The 20405-nt window shown below is 43.2% G+C and overlaps 1 protein-coding gene across 1 annotated transcript in view; it reads left to right on the top strand.

Annotated features, from left to right (window-relative positions):
• The first annotated feature begins 386 nt into the window (after positions 1-386).
• Positions 387-20405, top strand: part of GDF7 (growth differentiation factor 7) — a 32053-nt gene continuing 12034 nt past the window's right edge. The window contains exon 1 of the mRNA XM_044290585.1: positions 387-726. Coding sequence (XP_044146520.1) covers positions 387-726 — 340 coding nt within the window. The remainder of the gene's footprint in view (positions 727-20405) is intronic.

Here is a 20405-nt window from a genome sequence, read left to right as displayed (position 1 = left end):
CAGAAAAGTGCACATCATTTTTGCGATGTCCATATTGCATGTGATTTTTTCAGTTCCGTCTTATTCATTATAGCCCCAGTATTAAATTTTATTAGATATGAATATTCATTCATAAGCAATATATGAGAACAGCTCACTAAGATCCTGGCCACTAAAGAGTTAAACATAAAAAATGGTCCAGTTCTATCTGATTTCATTCATCCTCCCATCTGCAGGCAGCAATGTGAGTGCATTTCCTCTCTTGTCCACCAGAGGGCGCCCCGATCCATCTGACTTGACTCCTACTCACAGGTTGTTAGCACAATCTTAGAAAAGCAACAGGGGAGTTCCCAAAGTCATCATACCCCCTCCAAGTCTCTCATTCCCTAGCAGAGTGCACTGATAAAATGGATCTAAGGAAGGCTGCTGCTCTGTGTCTGGGGCTGTGGAGCGCCTGGCTCTGGGCTGGGCAGAGCCCCCAGGCTGCAGCAGTGCTCCCCTATACTTCCCACAGACAAGCTGCAAGGAGGGCACTGCCAGCTAGCCATGCACTGGGCACTTTACACAGGGATGGCCTCAACCACTTCACCTCCAGAAAAGACTCCAGTGCAAAGGGTGCAGTGGTGCCCCATGAGTACATGCTGGCCCTGTACAAGAGAATGGCCAGCTCTGGGCACAGAGGACTACCAGGCAATGCCACCAGGGCAGGGGCCAACACTGTCACCAGCTTTGTGGACCAGCAGCAAGGTGAGTGTCCCTGTGATACAGGGGGTGATGATGGGGCAGACCCTGACTTACAGACTGACCTTGGCATTATCTTACTGATGGGACTAATGTAAGGAGTCTGGCAGGTCCCAATTCTGCCAAGTATTAGTGTTTCACAGGGCATGCTGAGACATGTAGTGCTCTCTGCTGGGAGAAGAGCAGATAGGCTTTTATCATCAGGCTGTTCTAATGGCATCATAGGAGACAGACAGACAGACAGAGATATGACACTTCACAACTGCCAGGCTGTTGGCACTGATAGCGAAATGGTGACTGGAGCAAAGGAGCAATGAGGCGTCCACCTGTACATTCCAGCATATGGGTTAGAGACATGTCTGGCGGTCTCTCCCATATGATTATCTATCTATTTATCTATCTATGGAATATCTATCTATCTATGGAATATCTATCTATCTATCACATATCTATCTATCTATATATCTATTTATCTATCTACGTAATATCTGTCTATTTTGTATTTTTTATCTATTTATCTTCTATCTATATAATAATAATAATATCAATCTTTTATTGATTTATCTATTTATCTATTATCTATCTATCTATCTATCTATCTATCTATCTATCTATCTATTATCTCTTTATTATCCGTCTGCCTGTCTATCTATCTACAGATACTTAATAATATTAAAAATAACAATATCTATCTCATATCAATCTATCTAATCCATCCATCCATAAAATAATAAGTATTTCAGTACACACAGATGTAGCAGAGCTGAATGTGTCATTTAACCCTTTCTTTCTTTGTCTCAGTGATTTTACCTGCTGTACTGTATAAAACCACAGATAAGACATAAAACATCAGTGGTAAGATATTCCAGCTCTGCTACATCTGGATCAGGTATATAGATGACTTTTTTTTTACTCTATTTTCCCCACATGTAGAGCAGCAGGTCCTTACGTACCTGTTATTACAGTTTATTACATTCCCTTAGCATCAGCCCTAATCTGTGGATGTGTTAGCAGAAACAATAGATTGTAAAGGGTATGGCGGTGGGAATATTTCACCTAGGGCCAAATGCCTCCTCACCATCCCCACAGTCCATATGTCCCTTCTTCTTCCTGTGTGGTGGGACGGGGCTGACCTGATGCGCCTCCTGTTGGTTTTAAATTGCAATAGTGGAGATTTTGGGAAGATGCCTGGGAAGCCTTGTAGAGTAACCATGGAGAAGTGGAGGGCTCTCATCATTCCCACCAGCATGCATATAACCTGAGGGGCATGGTGCCCTTCTACCATCCCCAGAGTGACCTCCTCCTTCCTCCAGGCATGCACATCATGTCACTTCCACCCCAGCCCTTGGCTATAATAAAGCAACAACCCATTTGCCACTTACATGGATCTTATTTGTTGTCAATGATTTAACATCTCCATATACCTTCTGCTGGGGGCGCGACACCGGCCCCTCACCTGCCAGATCCCCTGCGCCCACCCCACCTGCCCAATATGTAGATAGATACATGTAATAATAGCCTAAAATAAAATGATTGAGTAAAAAAAAAAAAAGATCCACACTACAAGCCATAAAATATTGACGTATCGTAATATAAAAATATAATAACAAATAAGAAAATATAAAATGAATACAATCTGCCCTATTCCTATATAATGTTTTTTAGTGATGTATTAGTTTGGGTACAGCACAGCTTTACACGTCTGCTTCTGAGTTAGATTTTTCTTTCGTCTATTTCGGTTATAATCTCTTTTGAATATTTTACAAGCAGTGAAGTGGAGAGAGGAGAGCACCATGCAGTGCGCAGCCGACGCTCTGATGTATCAGGCGCATAAACGTTAGGATTTTTATGATTGTTCTATTTTTTGCCGTCGTTTTATTACGCGAGAGCTGTCACTTCCGATAATGTTACTTTACTATCATTCGTGGATTATCATTATTTTACAGAAATGTTTTAGTATTATTTGCTCATCAGTTCTATCATCTTATCATTATTTATTATCTTATCATACATACCGTAATTATTATTCGACGCAATTGTCAAAATTCATCCAGGTATTTACTGAATAGACTATAATTATTTGAAATTATTATTTTATATCTAGTATATATTTCAGTTTTAGATTCTTATTATATAGTGGATAGAAGAATAGACTTTTTAGCTTTTTATATAAATTCACAGCCGCTAATGAAATATTTACGAAAGAAATCAAAAAAAAAAAAAAAAGGTCCAAAATGGCATCTTTATTGAAAAATTTAATATTTATAATATGACTATCTATCTTCTATCTATCTATTATCTATCTATCTTATATCTGTCTATCTATCTATCTATCGATAAATCTATCTATCATCTATCTATCTTATATCTGTCTATCTATCTATCTATCTATCTATCTATCTCATATCTATCTATCTATTATCTATCTATCTATCTATCTCTCATCTATCTCATATCTATCTATCTATCTATCTATCTTATATCTGTCTATCTATCTATCTATCTATCTATCTATCTATCTATCTATCTCATATCTATCTATCTATTATCTATCTATCTATCTATCTATCTATCTATCTATCTCTCATCTATCTCATATCTATCTATCTATCTATCTATCTATCTATCTATCTATCTTATATCTGTCTATCTATCTATCTATCTATCTATCTATCTATCTATCTATCTTATATCTGTCTATCTATCTATCTATCTATCTATCTATCTATCATCTATCTATCTTATATCTATCTATTCTATTTTTGTTCTTCATTTTGATCCTTTTTTTAGTGTTTTGTCTTGAAATGTACGATTATGTCTATTATTGAACTGATGTTTTAGAAGACAATACGGCTATGCATGTAGGGATATGTGATATATGTATCTGAGGATATGTACCTAGGGATATGTCTGTAAGAATACAGGAGGGGGGACATTTATCAAATCTGGTACGCCAAGTTTTTTGGTGTAAAAATGTCACAAGTGCTGTCTGTCGCACATGAGATTTTGCACAGACTTTTTGTGAGCTGCGCCTTCCGCCTTCAGAAGTGGACTGAGAAGTTTGCCAGGTTTTTCGGAGTAGATCACTTTTAAGTCACTTTTTTTTTTTTAAAGTCACAACTCCACGTCACATACATCCTGCCTCTTCTGAAGACATACAGATCCCTTGACAAAGGTCATACCTGAGCGAAACGTCGGGACCACTGTAAATAATTCCATGCTGTGCCTGAAATAATACTGGATGTTATATGACACAAAGTGTTCACAGTGAGTGAATAAAACTTAATATCATCATAAGTGGTGTGCCATAGATTTTCTCCTATATAACAACTCCACGTCAGGCATCCCCCCAGGCGTACTCTCACTGAAACTGGCGCATCAGCATTGCGCTTGCGCTGACTTTATAAAAACTGCGCGCCATGTTTATAAATTTGGCGCCGGTGAGCGTAATAAAACCAAACTGAAAAAGAACTTCAAATACACCTACAGTGATACAGTGTCTAGGAATATATACCTAGGGTTACGTATGTAAGAATACGTATTTACGATACGATATGGCTATGTATGGAGGTATACAGAGGTATATATGTAATATATATATGGAATATAAAAGGAGATGGAAATGCATATAGGGATGTGTATGTAAAGATCTGTAAATTGGGATATATACATATATACACGTAGGTATAAAGAGATATATATATATATTTAAGGATATTGATATGTATACAGTATGTATATAGGGATAGGTTTTTAAGAATATGTATATGGATATTTATGGAGGTATACAGAGGTATATATATATATATATGTAGGGTTATGCATACAGGGATGTGTGTGTAAAAATCTGTATATTGGGCTATGTATATGAATATGTATGTAGGTATACAGACATATATATGTAAGGACATGGATATGTATATAAGGATATGTCTGTAAGAATACGTATTGGGATATATCCTGTATATGGCTATGTATGGAGGTATACAGAGGTATATATGTAAGGATATGGAAATGTATGTAGGGATAGGTATGTAAGAATACATATTGTGATATATACTGTATGTGAATATGTATGAGGTATACAGAGATATATATATGTAAGGATATGTATATAGGGATAGGTCTGTTAGAATGCGTGTTGGGATATGTAGGTATATAGGGGTATATATGTAAGGATTTGTATGTAAAGATCTGTATAGGGGACATGTACATAGAGATGTAGGAATATGTATGTAAGAATATGTATTTAGGGCTATGGCTCCCACAAGCCGCTCTGCCTTGTCCAGGGTTGCCCCGGGCCCTGCTCAGTAATGACACTTCCCTGCAGAGCTCCTGCACTTTCTCCAGCCATTTACAAGCTGATCCTGATATTACACGATTTATTGGCAGAATGAGGCAATAAATTAAGTGAATTAAAAGGCTCATCAGGCTGAAGAGAAATATTTGTGGGCTGGTGATAAAAGGATATTATACAGGACCCCCGCCTGCTCCCTTTAACCCCTTCCTGTCCCCACAGGCCTGCTGCCCATAGCTAGGCGCTTTAATATTCCAATTATCCAGGATAGCGAGGGTTAATTCCGTGATGGTTGACCAATCACTTAATGTAAAATGAATCCAGATGACCCCTTCAAAGAATTCCCTTATCTTCTCCACCATGAAGGAATTTCTAACCTAGAGATGAAATATACATCAGGACGCTCAGCTTTCCTCTTCTTTAAGATGTAAGTTCAAGAGGAGTAAGGATTAGCGTAAATCTCCGGATCGTATACCCAGATATTCTGTACACCCCGATCTACAACTGAAATGGTTGGAATATCAGAAATATATCTCATATCTATCTATCTATCCCTCTGCCTGTCTGTAGCTGGCCATACGCATGAGAACGAGTGCTTGGCCTGACCGCTATCTCTCCATCCTCCCCGCACACATGTTCGCTTGGCTCAGCAGACGGTGCATGCTGTTATTGGGGAGAAGGGGGGAAGCTTGTGGTAGCAACTTATGTGCCCGAGAAAGACTGGGTAGTTGAAATTCAACTGACTGATCCTTATCTCCCCCAATATCTGCCATACACATTAGGTAGTCGACCAGTTCAACTTAAATGTATCTAATGTGTATTCCTTCCTTCTCTTCTCCCCATGTTTCCTTCTTTCTCTTCTTTCATCCTTTCTTTCACAGCTAGAGAGCCACCGATTTGAGACCATCAGTTTTATTTCAAGGGTTTTCCAAAATCTATTTATTATCTATCTATCTATCTATCTAATATCTATCTCAAGGGTGCACCTAGACTTTCTGCTGCCTGAGGCGGCAATTGAAACAGCCCCCCCCCCCCCCCCCCCGCCAAATTCTCAACCTAACCTGTTCCTTCCTAGAATTACATACAATGCCCCATACCTCTTACATTCACTGATGTCTCCTCTGATGTAGACGTTCTCATTCCTCATCTTCTCCATTCGGACCAGACCCCCATGATGACTTCTTTCAGCTATGTCTCATCTCTGCACAGTTTGACAAACAGACATCTTAGTTTCCTACTTTTCCATCATCCTCCCACCTTCTGAACACCCCATCCTTCCTGCCACCCCAATACTATACCGCGGAAACAGTTCCCCTAAAAATACTAGTACCATGCAGATAGCGTCCGCTTCAATAATTATTGGCACACAGTGCCCTAAAAAATAACTGCACCCAGCAAATCGTGGCCCGGACACTAATAGTGTAAACATAATGTCCCCCAAAAATGATTGTGCTAAACTGATACTGTGCCAAGGTGCCCCCCACAGTAATAGTGCTCCCCAAAGTCCCAGCAATAGAAATAATTCTCTGCCAGAGTGCACTTAGTAGTGCTCGTAAAAATGTCCCCACTGTGCCCCATAACTAATAATGTCTGCATAGTGCCCATACTAGTAATTATGTTCCTCTTAGTCCCACAGTAGTCATAAAGCCCACCATAATGCCCCCCAGTAGCAGTAATAATGCCCCCCAACAGCATGGTGCCAAATGAAAAAACAAAACTAAAATACCTCCATGCAGCTGTCAGCGAAGCGCTGCATGCTGCCCGGCTCAGGCGGTACAATGATGATGACGTCATTGCGCCGCCTGTGCTGGCCTCTGATAGGTTACAGGCACTGGCCCTGAAGCCTATCAGAAGGAACGGGGCAGGGAGACTATCTCTCTGCTAAAGCACTATGGTGGCACACATTACCACGGCAGGAGCATTTCGACCACCTCATGTTGGTGATACATATTAATATGAAGCTGCTTGGTCTCCACAGGAGTATCTAGTGATGTCATCTGTTGGTGGTGGGTCTTGTTGCTAGGCAACTGTCCAGGTGAGGCCCAGTGGCCATAAAGCCTGCAATAGACTCAGTGTGAACCTGTTACTAGGCGAAACTATGGTTTTCTTTCAGGTTAGGGCTCCTCAACCTCACCCATAAGTTGCAGTAAAATTCTGCCATTACTAAATACCACAAATTTAATATTTTTCATATTTTACACTTTGTTAAATTTTCTGTGATTGTCAAGGTTACTTGCGACAGTTTCTTTTCATAGGGAACAAATCCCACAATTTTATATTAACTTATGGATAACACTAAGGCCTCGTTCACATTTCTATGTCCGTTTGAGGTCCGTGGAAAAATCCGCCCGCATTTCATGCGTGAAGATATACTTGAAGGGTCCGTGTTCGGTCCGTGTGTCCATTTTTTTGCCCTCCATGTGTGATTTGTATTCCACGGATCCTTAATTTCCAGAGCATCTCCTACCAGTGATCAGTGGAAAATGGACCAAACACCGATGCCATCAATGTTATTTCAGTGGTTTTTCTCAGTCCCATAGACTTCAATGGCCATGTTTGGTCGGCATCACAGACCAAAGTAGTGCATGTGTCCGTGACTACTGATGAGTGAATAGACACATTAAAATCAATGGGTACGTGAGCTGTCCTCAGAAAATGCAGATAGCATACATCTGTGAAAAATGGAAATGTGAATGAGGCCTAAGGAGTCTCCCAGTGTTAGCAATAGACCAATATTAAAGACAACATAACTCATCGCATTTAATATTAAAGGAATCGAAGGGTCAAACATATATCGTGTGATGCCTAGTGCAGCTTCCAAGGGGGTGGGGCATGACACAGTAATACAAAAAACATCCAATAGAGAATACCTGTGTTATGCTCCACCCTCTCAAGACCTCTATTAAACATAACACGGTAGACCAGGTTTCTGCAGAGTGTCCTTTTAATAAACCACACGTTCTGCTGTTCCATAGGGCTGATCTGGGATTAGCAGATATACCCCGAACTATACCTTATTTTTATGACTATAAGATGCACCTGAACACAAGACTCACCTAGAATATAGAGGAGGAACATAAAAAAATATTTTTAATTAGCGCTCAGATCAGACCCCCATCAGACCTTCAAGTTCCATCAGACCTCAGATCAGTCCCCCAAGCTCCATTAGACCTTGCATCAGACTCCACTTCCTTCTTAGACCTCAGATCAGACCTCCAAGCTCCATCACATCTCAGATCAGACCCCCATCAGAGCTCTGTATCAGACCCCCATTCCTCCTCAGACCTCAGATCAGACCACTATTCCTCCTCAGACCTCAGATCAGATCCCCAAGCTCCATCAGACCTTAGATCAGACCCCCCATCAGAACTCAGATCTGACCCCTATTCCTCCTCAGACCTCAGATCAGACCCCCAAGCTCCATCAGACCTTGGATCAGACCCCCCATGAGAACTCAGATCTGACCCCTATTCCTCCTCAGACCTCAGATCAGACCACTATTCCTCCTCAGACCTCAGATCAGCTCCATTAAACAAAAAAATAAACCTCTCTTGCTGTGGACCGCATTGACACTCACTGCTGCCTGGTCTTCTGCAGGCATAGTGCTGCACTGTGACCTAACGTTGCACAGCATCAGGTCATAGTATGTGTCTATGTGCACTACATCCTGGCGCTGTACGTAGTCAGCCTGGAATGCAGTGTGGAGCCTGGAAGAAGTCCAAGGAGCGGTGAGTACAACCAGTGCTGCGCTGCACTCACAGTGCCTCCTGCATTATAAGACGCACTGTCATTTTCCACCAGTTTTTTGGTAAAAAAAAAGATGCGTCTTATAGTCTAACAAATACAGTACCTTCCAGCTGTTATCTGCTGGTACTGTGCTGTATATCACCCATATTTGTCCCAAGTATCCATAGGGCTCCATAACAGACCTTACAAATATAAGCCCTATGTGTCCCCCACACCCATTCTTCCCAGTATCCTGTAACGGTCCTTGACCTATTAGGTGGGCCCCATTAGCAGCTGGTATACCTGCTACCTGGTCTATGTATTACAGTTATTGCATTAGTTCATTTCTATTGCCTTTGGCGGCTGATGAGACACATTTTCAATGTACAATGGCCGCTATTTTATGGCTCCACCACATAATAGCAGGAAATGGTTTCCTTACAGCATTCTGGATTTCCAGTATCCATGGATGACTAATGAATGGATTACTGGCAGTACCATGGAAAACAGAGTCACAAAGCTTCTCCTCTGCGAACATGCAGGACATGAAGTATTATGCTGGGCAGGGGTGGACTGGCCAAAGACCCTACAGTGAAATTTCCCGGTGGGCTAATGCCCATGGGGCCACTTGAGCCCTCCTTAGGCCATCAGATATGTAACAATGTGACTCTCTCAACATTAACAATGGGAGCATCAGGTGCTTTTGTACCTAACAGGGCATGGTGCCCTCCTGAATTCAACTGTATTACCATTGTTAAGATGGTTATACAGTTGAATACTGCGGTGGGCACAGAAGGCCATGGCTTCCTGCTCCACCATTCACCCCAGCTGTGCATTGTATATGGTACGGCTGAGCCCACCTACTTGCGTTGCTCCCATCTTCTGTCAATTTGGAAGGAGATACGAGTCTGCCCCTGATGCTGTGCATAGCAAGGTTGTTGACTGTCATAATCCGGTGATGCACATTGAGTGGCACCATGCAGTGCATGAGCCGCATGGGCATAGGTTGTGGACTTGTGTGTCCTAAGCACATGTTGTTAAGCGAGGGTGGTGACTAACATTAAATGGCTTAAATGCAAGAAGTGTGTGTCACCCTCCACCTTTTACTGCCATCAACTGCTCAACATATCCATCATATATAAAAATAATATATAACATGTGAATAAAAAATGTAAATGGATTTTTCCAAGTCATGTAATAAGGCTGCCCAGCGGCAGCGATAAATGAGAGGGGTCCAATAGCAGAGATGAAACTGTTCCCTTCAGTCTGATGTGAGGCTAACTCTAGAGCCCATTCCTCAGCCCATTGTGTGCTAATACTGCAGTTCTGCTGGAGAGAGGAGTCCTGCACAGTGCCTAATGGAAAATAGGATTTGACCAACCAAGAATGCGCCTTTTCTCTCCAAGAGCTCCATGGCATCCGCATGATCTGCCGCTGTGGTACGTTTGCCTCGGACCATTGCCTGTATGCTGGAGACATTTGAAACCAGTGGCTAAGTGACTGTCACGTGCCTGGGGCCCAGGCAGACCTCTGGGACTTCTTGCAAACAGGACACAGGCAAGATTCAGACCAGGGACCAACAGAATACTTTATTACACATGTAATAAAAGCAGATGACAGTAAAGCAGGTTAGGAAATAGTGGTAGCACTACCACAGAACCAAGTGCACCGGCAGACCAAAGGCAAAACCCAGAGGGCGGAGAGGCAGTGAGCCACGTTCTTCACAGAGCCCTTGGTGGTGGGGATGAACTGGGCTCAGGGCTCACTGGTCGCACCTCCAGGATGGTCCTGGTACACTTGGCCACTACCTGCAAGGACCATAGAACAGACAACAACAGAACTGGAACCCATACAAACACAGGACATACAGTACAGACCAAAAGTTTGGACACACCTTCTCATTCAAAGAGTTTTCTTTATTTTCATGACTATGAAAATTGTAGATTCACACTGAAGGCATCAAAACTATGAATTAACACATGTGGAATTATATACATAACAAAAAAGTGTGAAACAACTGAAAATATGTCATATTCTAGGTTCTTCAAAGTAGCCATTCCATCCGTTTGCGTTTAGTTGGACCATCATTTATTTTTCAACAGGACAATGACCCCAAACACACCCCCAGGCTGTGTAAGGGCTATTTGACCATGAAGGAGAGTGATGGGGTGCTGCGCCAGATGACCTGGCCTCCACAGTCACCGGACCTGAACCCAATCGAGATGGTTTGGGGTGAGCTGGACCGCAGAGTGAAGGCAAAAGGGCCAACAAGTGCTAAGCATCTCTGGGAACTCCTTCAAGACTGTTGGAAGACCATTTCAGGTGACTACCTCTTGAAGCTCATCAAGAGAATGCCAAGCGTGTGCAAAGCAGTAATCAAAGCAAAAGGTGGCTACTTTGAAGAACCTAGAATATGACATATTTTCAGTTGTTTCACACTTTTTTGTTATGTATATAATTCCACATGTGTTAATTCATGGTTTTGATGCCTTCAGTGTGAATCTTCAATTTTCATAGTCATGAAAATAAAGAAAACTCTTTGAATGAGAAGGTGTGTCCAAACTTTTGGTCTGTACTGTAGATCAGACAACAAGACAAATGGTAACCAGCACAGAAGCAGATGCCTGGATCCCATGTGGAATGGAAACATGGAGGTCACAGACAGAGCTGCACACGGACTAAAGATCCTCCCTCTGGAGAACCTAGGGACCCTCTTGCAAAGGCAGGAACAGAAGCAGTAGGCACTGCCAGGCTGGACAAGGAACAGGCAGGATCAGAAGCAGTTTAGCACTGCCAGGCTGGACAAGGAACAGGCAGGATCAGAAGCAGTTTAGCACTGCCAGGCTAGACATGGAAGAGAGTGGATCCAGACAGAGAACAGGTACAGAAGAACACGCAAGGCATGGACAAGAATAACAACATCAACATAATCAGAGGGCAGGTACAGATGATCAGACAAGGGAATAACATCAACAACAACAGTGCATTGCCAGGCGACACCACAAACAAGGGCAAATGGCAAAACCCCCTGGGTCAGCAGCAAGGTGAAACACCCAGCAAGGCAGAAGATAGACTGACCACAAGCCCCACAGCTCACAGATACCTATAGCTGCGATAACGAGGGCACCTGATGAGACACACCCAGGAACAGACCAAGGGACGTTAACCCCATCAGAAAAGGAGTACCAGAACCACAGAACACACAGGCTGCAGTACAGGATGTTGCCCCTGGCAACCAGCATACATGGAGTCCACCGCAGCTAGTACGCCAGAGCACAAACAATCCGTGACACAAACAGAAATGCACGCATACTAAGGCCATGTTCACACACAAGGCTGCAGCCAGCATGCATCGCAGAACCAGCATACATAGGAATACCCACAGCCAGCACGCAAAGCGCATGCAGCCAGCCAGCATGGCACTGGAGACAGGAACCCTAGAGATGCAGACACTAAAGCCACAAACACAGGCCACAGTTCACACACACCACCGCAGCCAGCACGCAGTCCCAAGCAACCAGCATACACAGGTGTTAGACTGCAGCCAGTATGCAAGGGAGCCTGCAGCCAGCCTACACGGCAACAGTGTCAATAACTGCACAATGAAGCAGACACGGGGAGTACACGCAAACACGGGCATAGTTCACACAAGACACCGCAGCCAGCACGCAGCCCCAAGAAACCAGCATACACAGGAGTATTTATAATGCCCCCTCTAGTGCCTCCAGTAGTTACAATTCCCCCTATCGTACCCCCATTAGGTTTAATGCCCCCTTTTGTGCCCCCAATAGGTATACTGTTCCTCAGAAGTGCCCTCAATAGGTATAATGCTCCTCAGAAGTGTTCCCAGAAGATTTATTGCCCCCTGTAGTGCCCCAGTTGGTATAATGCCCCTCTGATGTGCCCCAGTAGGTTTTAAAGCCCGTGTAGTGCCCTCCAGTAGTTATAATGCCTATCAGTAGTGTCCCAGTAGGTATAAAATACCCTTGTAGTGCCCCCAGTAGGCTTAATGCCCCCCTGAGGTCCCCCCAGTAGGTTAAATGTCCCTCAGAATTTCCCCAATAAGTATAATGCCCCTCTGAAGTGCCCCAGTAGGTTTAATGCCCCTCAGAAATGCCCCAGTAGGTTTAGTACCCCCTGTAGTGCCCCCAGTAAGTATAATGCCCTCTGTAGTGGCCCCAGTGCTTATAGTGCAATGAGATCATCATGCTACCTGAGATCCGACGCAAGTGGCCGTGATGATTTTTACTACTGCCTGTGCTGGTCCACTGTCTCATAGGCCTCAGGCCTAGAGACTTAGGAGAGTAAATGGCAGGGCAGGGAGCCATTGGCTCCAGTGTCTTGCCATTGGGCATAGAACAGTAGCAGCCTGTCTTCTACGTTTTCTTGGATCATGTAAGCAATCTTAGGAGGATACGGAGCGCGAGCTACACATCAGGGCCTATGGGTTAGGGATCACTGGTGTACGGAGTTGAATAGTTCTTGTGTCTGGATGTGATGCCACAGATAATTAAAAATAGGTGAGGATACCGAGAATACGACCCATGCAGATCTGATGTGCAGTGTACTGCCCCTCTCTTCTATCATGTTCTGACCAGATTCATAGCTATTATCACATAGGCATGTTATAGTAACATAATAATAAGCCATAATATATTTTCTTAACGATACAGAGGTAAATCAAATTTTGATATGACTGAAAATGTGAAATTAATTCATAAGCTCTCTGATGGTCCAGTGGCAGTGATAAATCGTATAGTTCTGGTGTTATAGTGGTACCCCGATTGACTCCTACAGTAGCAGTACAAACCAGTGGTACCCCAGTAGTTCTAGTGATATCACTGGTGATCTAGTGGATAACACCTGACCACAAATCTCTTCCTTATTCTAGAGGCTTGAGAGAGATGTTAAATACTTATTGCATTGTCTCCCACCACGAGATCCTTTTTGCATGTGATATAATTGGAGAAAATGGATGGAGTGATCTCACAAGGACATGGGGAAGCCAACCATTTAGGCATGGGTTTCAAATGTGCCCATTGCACAGGGACAGGACTTGGAAATATATCAATGCCACTTTGCTTACTTGGATGTGACTTTTGTGTCTAGGTGTGCATATGTTGAAGCCGGTTCCTAGGAATTTGGAAGGGCAGAATTTGTACATTATTTACAGTAGAAACATGCAAAGAGGGACAAAGGACGCCACCGAAGCTTCTTTTGCATAAAATTGTATTAATCTTGGGATTGGGTGGGAAAAAAAGCACAGTGACTGCCGGGGGATGTTGGATGGAATGTTTAATTGAGAACAGAACAAATAAAGGCTTTATTTCAGCTTATTGGCATTGGGATGGATTATACAGTAGATACTGCTATTGATTTAGCATTTTATTGTTATTTTTTTTCTGCATGTCTCCAGGACACAATTGTTATATCTAAGCTATAGGGAAGTCAACAGGTTTCCATATTGTGTCTCCTGTTTTTTTCATTGCTTGGATAGCTATAACAAAGGAGACTCAAAGAAAAAAAAAGGTGGTCTAAAAGCTAAATATCTCTATTTCACTAATAGACCATTCCAGCGCTGAGTGACCCATTTCCATGGCTTCTAGTCCACAGAGACAAGAAGCCATGGGGATGGGTCCCTCAGTGCTGGAATGGTCTATTAGTGAATAGGTAAGTGGCTTTTTTCTTTAGGCAGAGCACTTTCAGGGCCATAACTAAAACAGTTGGGGAGGTCAGACAACCCCTTTGAGCTTGCTAAAATACTCTAGTTTCTATGGGGAGCCTCCACAATGTCACGGCTATATCTCAGGAGAAGACCATGGTTCCAAAAGGGGGAATTTTTCATGCACCATTCTGGATTTAGCTCTGTCCTGGAGCGAGATGTACCTAATTTAATAAGAGACGTATATATAAGGCACATCTCTGGCCCTCTGTGCACCAGAAGGAGAGATGCACACCGGCTTTTTGCCAAGCTATGAGAGGTGATGCAACTCTAACTAATTTCTGCCCAATTTTTGGAAAAGTGGTGAATGTGGTGTAAAACCCTCAAAAGTCCAGAAACACCACTTTACTGACACACAGAGGTTAATAAATTCCCCCTGTTGTGTCTTAATAAGGGGCTGGGGTCTAAGAAATTTTTCAATCTTAATTTTAAAAATTCCTTTTTTGGGGGTATGGACTTTCTACAAAGCGGAAACCTATGGTCGTCTGCCATGAGTACACTCAAGTTGTGGCCACTTACAGCTTGCAGATGTGGTTTTTGAATCAAGGTACCGAAATAAATAAAAGTATTTTTTTCAGAGGTTTGACCTGGTAGAGTTAATGCAGATTGATAAGCAGATACAGGTCAGAGCAGGCAGCGATCCGACCGCAGTGTCAGTCCGAGCCCAATCCAAAATAGCAAATCAAACACCTTCATGAGGAACCAAGAAACCTTGTTCCTCAGACAAAGTGCAGCAGTCCTGAGCACGTTTACCTAACTAGAGGTACTCCCCCATGGCCTAGGCACCAACCCACTGACATAGGCCTGTCCCTTTAGGTTCTTGAAACAAGGAGATGGAAGTCAGCTGCCCAGTTATACACGGCTGCTGGCGTTCCTTATAACTCTTATTACTCTACCATATTAGCCAACTGTCCTGAATTTGGTAGGACTGTCCCTGATTTTCACAAGCTGAGCCTGCTCCATACAAGGCTGGTGCCGACTATGTAATACAGATTGTAGCCAGTTGCAATGACTGGGATTGGAGATAGTTATGAAACCGTTTAGTTTTTTTAACCCCCTCAGATGCCATAACTCTCTGTGTCCCTTAAACAGATCCCCTGCAGAGCTTTGACTGGTTGCTATGACAGCATAGAGTCTTGTGACGGCTTCTAGGACTGCCATAGCAAACTGCCTGCTATGCTGCACTAGTGGCAGGGCTTGACAGGCATCCAGAAAAAATCCCATAGACTGCTATAGTATTCTATTGCAGTCTATGGTATAAGTCCCGAAGGGGACTAAAAATGACAGTAAAAAAAAATATTAAGATAAAAGGAGGAAAAAGAATTCAAATCAGCCCCTTTCCCAATTCTACATAACATGACAAAAATAAACAATAAAAAATAATTATAAATGGTATCACCGCCTACAAAAATGTTTGAACTATTAAATTATAAATATATTTATCATGTGCAGTGAATGCTGTAAAAATATGGCTAATTTACAGCTTTTTAGTTTGTTCACACTGTCCTGTGAAAAAATTGATAAAAAAATGATCAAAAAGTCATATGTACCCAAAAATACCAATAAAAACTACAGCTTTCTCTGCACAAAACAAGCCCTCACACAGCTCTATGGACGGAAATATAAAAAAGTTAAGGGTGTCAGAATATGGCAGTGGCAAAAATATTTTTTTTTTTTTGTAGTAAAACATAATAAAAAAAAATGCATAAACTTGTATAGTTGTAATTACACTGACCTGCAAAATATGGTTTTCCTGTCATCTTTTAGCGCACAGTGAATGCTGTAAAAACAAATCACTGTCGGAATTGTGGTTTTTTTCAATTTCAATGCACAGTTTTTTTTTTTTTTCATGTTTTCTGATACAAGACATGGTAAATGAAATGTTGGCTTTAAAAAATATCACATATCCTGCAAAAAATAAGCCCTCATATGGCTATGTGAACAGAAGATTTAAAAAAGTTATGGCTCTTGGAAGGTAGGGAGGAAAAAATGAAAAATAAAAAATAAAAATAGCTACCACATTTTTCACCCTATAAGATGCATTTCCCACCCACTTTTAAAATGTCAGTGCATCTTATGGGGCGAATACTAATGAACGCTTCCATTATGGACGCACCCATTAGTACAGTAGGATCAGGGAGCGGTGAATGCAGCGCTCCCTGTGCAGGCTCAGTACTCACTGCTTCCTGGTATTCTTCCGTCAGCGCCGCATGCTGTGGTGTGACCTGTGCATAGCATGAGGACGTAGGCGCTCTCTCTGACCTCACGCTGTGCAATGTCAGGTCACAGTACTGCAGGTAGAACGCTGGATCTAAGGTGCTGCAGCGTCTAGAACAGGAGTGGTGAGTTTTTCGTCTGATCTGACTAACATTAGGGTTCTGATCCGAGGTCTGATTGGGGGTGTCTGAGCTGGGGTCTAATTAAAATTAAGGGTCTGGGGGGGGGGGGGCATAGCCAGCAGCCGTAATGGCTGGACGTGTTTGAAGGAGCTCCGCAGCAAGCCCTGCAGTACAGGATAAATCCTGACCTCACACAGCCACTGGACGCCTAAAATACCCCTGCTGCACATAAGAAGCCTGCACTCACCGATCACAAATCACAGGGAGCACTGAGAGAGCCGCGCTGGGAGCTGGGACGGGAGATGACCGCATGCGCAACAAGAGAAGCGCGAACGGCAGCCAGACAGCGCACCCACTCGCATTACATCTGGTGAGGCACAGGGGAGAAACGGGTAGTGAAGGGTGAGATATCATGTGGGACGAGAACAGTCCGAACACACTCACTGGCCCCTGCAGTCTCCCGCCAGTTGGCCATTTTAGCTGCTTCCCTGCAGTGAGAGGAGGAGGGAGCTCCGCTAGCGGACGGCGCCTGTGTCTGCACCACTATCTAAACCTCCCTACCTCACACAACACAGCTAAAAGCTCCTGGATTAAGCAACCAGAGTTACAATTGCACACTGTCCTGAAATATATACAGACTGTTGGGGCATATATGAATGACCAAGACGCACCTAGAACTGTATACCTGCACATTAGCAGCAGTCTCACTATAAGAGACATCATATTGTGTGTCCCAGAGCCTTGGATTCAACTCTACATTCTGCATACCAATTGATATCCTGATATAACAATGGGGCATCAAAAAACACAAAGTGGCGCAGAAAAATTGCGAGCGTTTGCCAGGCAACCAGAGGAAGGTACGCGGTCACCTTTGCCGCAGCGTAACGCTCATACTAGAGCAAGCACTGCATCAGATGTAATAGCCCCTATAATACCCTCTGAGGAAAACAATGAAGACCTCACTCTTAAACAAGTATCCACCCAAGTCCTAGAAGCCATCACCGCATACAAGACATCCCTCACAGGAAAATTAGATGAGGTCAAGATTGATCTGGGACTACTGCGACAAGACCTGCATAATCTGCGAGAGAGAGTTCAACACGCTGAAGAACGTATATCACGCATAGAGGACACCACGGCCACTGTCCCAAGATCTATTTCAGATCTTAATGCCAAAGCGGAGACCTGGAGGCAGAAAGCAGAAGACCTAGAAAACAAACTCTGTAGGAACAACATCAGAATTATTGGCTTGCCTGAAAGAGCAGAGGGACGCTCACCGGACAAATTTATAGAAAAATGGATGAAATAACTTTTCCCGGATGCAAATTTCTCTCGGTGGAAAGGGCTCACAGGGTCCCAGCAAAACCTCCCCCACCTGGGGCCCCACCTCAGCCCCTGCTGGCAAGATTCCTCAACTGCAAAGACAGGGACAAGGTATTGGCCCTAGCTAGAAGACGGCAAGAAATCAAATTCGACAATACTAGAGTCTCCATTTTTCCGGATTTCTCCATGGAACTACAGAGACAACGCGACACTTTTATGGAAGTCAAGAGATGACTGAGAGAGGCTAACATCCCTTACTCCATGGGCTATCCTGCAAGACTCAGAGTGGTGGACGGCGACAGAGCGGTCTTCTTTACCTCACCTGGAGAAGTCTCTGAATGGCTGGCCCTGCGACGCAGATCTCCAAGACGCTGAGAGCATTGACAACTTCCAGGGACTGCTTATCTGACAGCGTCATCAGTCTGGTTTGTCTTAGTTGAAATATGTTAGAAACATTCAATTGCAGCTTCTTGATAATACATAGATTCAATTCAGATGTTGGTATAGGGCTTTAACAACGGCATGTATGTACTAAAATGGCTAAATCACAACTGTAGTTGCGGCCTGCATGCTTCTGCCAACCGTCACCAAAGGCAGAGGCTTCCCGGTTCACCTGATCTTCAGTCTGGATTAAGACAATGGTCCAGACTTACGTTCACATTTGCCAAAACGCAAAGTTAAGAAAGTTCTGTAAATTTTCAATTTTGAAAATACCTAGATTAACTCAGTTAGTTACAGTTTTTTCTGTTGTGTTACTGTACACTTCTACACACACTGCATAAGGCTTCACTCCCGATTCTACATTTCCAACCTGGATTCCATTGTTGAATGAAATTTTTTATCTTGGAATATCAGGGGATTGGGTACACCACAAAAAAGATCCATGGTACTAGCTTTTATTAGCAATCATAGTCCGCAAATTCTGTGCCTCCAAGAGATGCATCTTATAAGCCAACACTTCTAAGGTCCTAAAAAAGTCCTGGGTTCAATGGGCTGCACATTCCCATCACACCTCTTCTTGTAGAAGGGTGTCCCTATTGGTACACAAACAACTACGCTGGGAGATAAAAGACCTAGTCACTGATTCAGAAGGCAGACGTGTCTTTGTACACTCTCTTAACGTACAATACACGTTATTAGGCATTTCTAATCCTCCCCCTGGCTCTATGCAGGTTTTACACCTGGTAGCCACCATTGCAGCTACGTATCCACATGCTAGGGTACTTTGCATGGGAGACTTAAATATGATGCTAGATCCTTTCTGGGACTAATTTTTAGATGTAGCTGACCAGAGGAGTGTTGGGGTCCCCTCACGACTTAGTAGATTCCTGACGGAATTTAGATGGGCGGACCTCTGGAGAATCAATCATCCCAGAGACAGGGAGTACTCCTGCCATAGTAGTAGCCACAATTCTCTAACCCAGATTGACTACTTATTGGGCAATGGGTTAGTGGGTTAGAGATATGTATGATCTGGGGGTTCTGATGTCGTTCGAGGCAATCAAACAGAAATACAACATCCCCCGAACTCATTTCTTCTCATTATTACAGCTCAGATCGGCTATACAGAGTACATTCCCGAATATTAACTCTACGATCTATAAGTACCCCCTCACAGGAGTAGTCAAAACCCAGGGACCCAGAGGACTAGTATCAGTAATTTACTCAAATTTAGTACAAGCAAAGGTCAGTGCCAATCCGCTCTCAGTATTAGGCTACATGCACACGACCATGCCGTTTTTTTTGAGGTCCGCCCATTGTAGAAATGCCTATTCTTGTCCGCAAAACGGACAAGAATAGGACATGCTATATTTTTTTTGCGGGGCCACGGAACGGTGCAATGGATGCTGACAGGGTGCTGTCCGCATCTTTTGCGGTCCCTTTGAAGTGAATGGGTCCGCATCCGAGCCGCCAAAACAGTGGCTCGGATGTGGACCAAAACAACGACCGTGTGCATGAGGCCTTAGAGAAACTGAAAAGATTGATACCCACATCTACAGAAGAATCTGATACGATTTTTGGGAATCACAGCAATTAATAACAAAATAATTCAACTGTATATTATACATCAGACATATCTTACACCAACTAGACTATATAAAATGGGAAGGGCATCATCCACAGCATATCCAAGGTGCGGGGAACTGGAGGCGGACTTTTGGCACATGATGTGGAGATGCAGCCCAATAGCCACATTCCGGTAGGAGGGGACACATTTCTTATCTGATCTATTACTGGTTCAGGTGGCTTGCATTCCTGGGATTTGCCTGTTGGGAAT

Source organism: Bufo gargarizans, chromosome 4 (assembly GCF_014858855.1).
Source record: "Bufo gargarizans isolate SCDJY-AF-19 chromosome 4, ASM1485885v1, whole genome shotgun sequence".
In the NCBI taxonomy this organism is placed as follows: Eukaryota; Metazoa; Chordata; class Amphibia; order Anura; family Bufonidae; genus Bufo; species Bufo gargarizans.
Note: the sequence above shows the minus strand (reverse complement) of the source record. Positions and strands in the feature narration are given on the sequence as shown.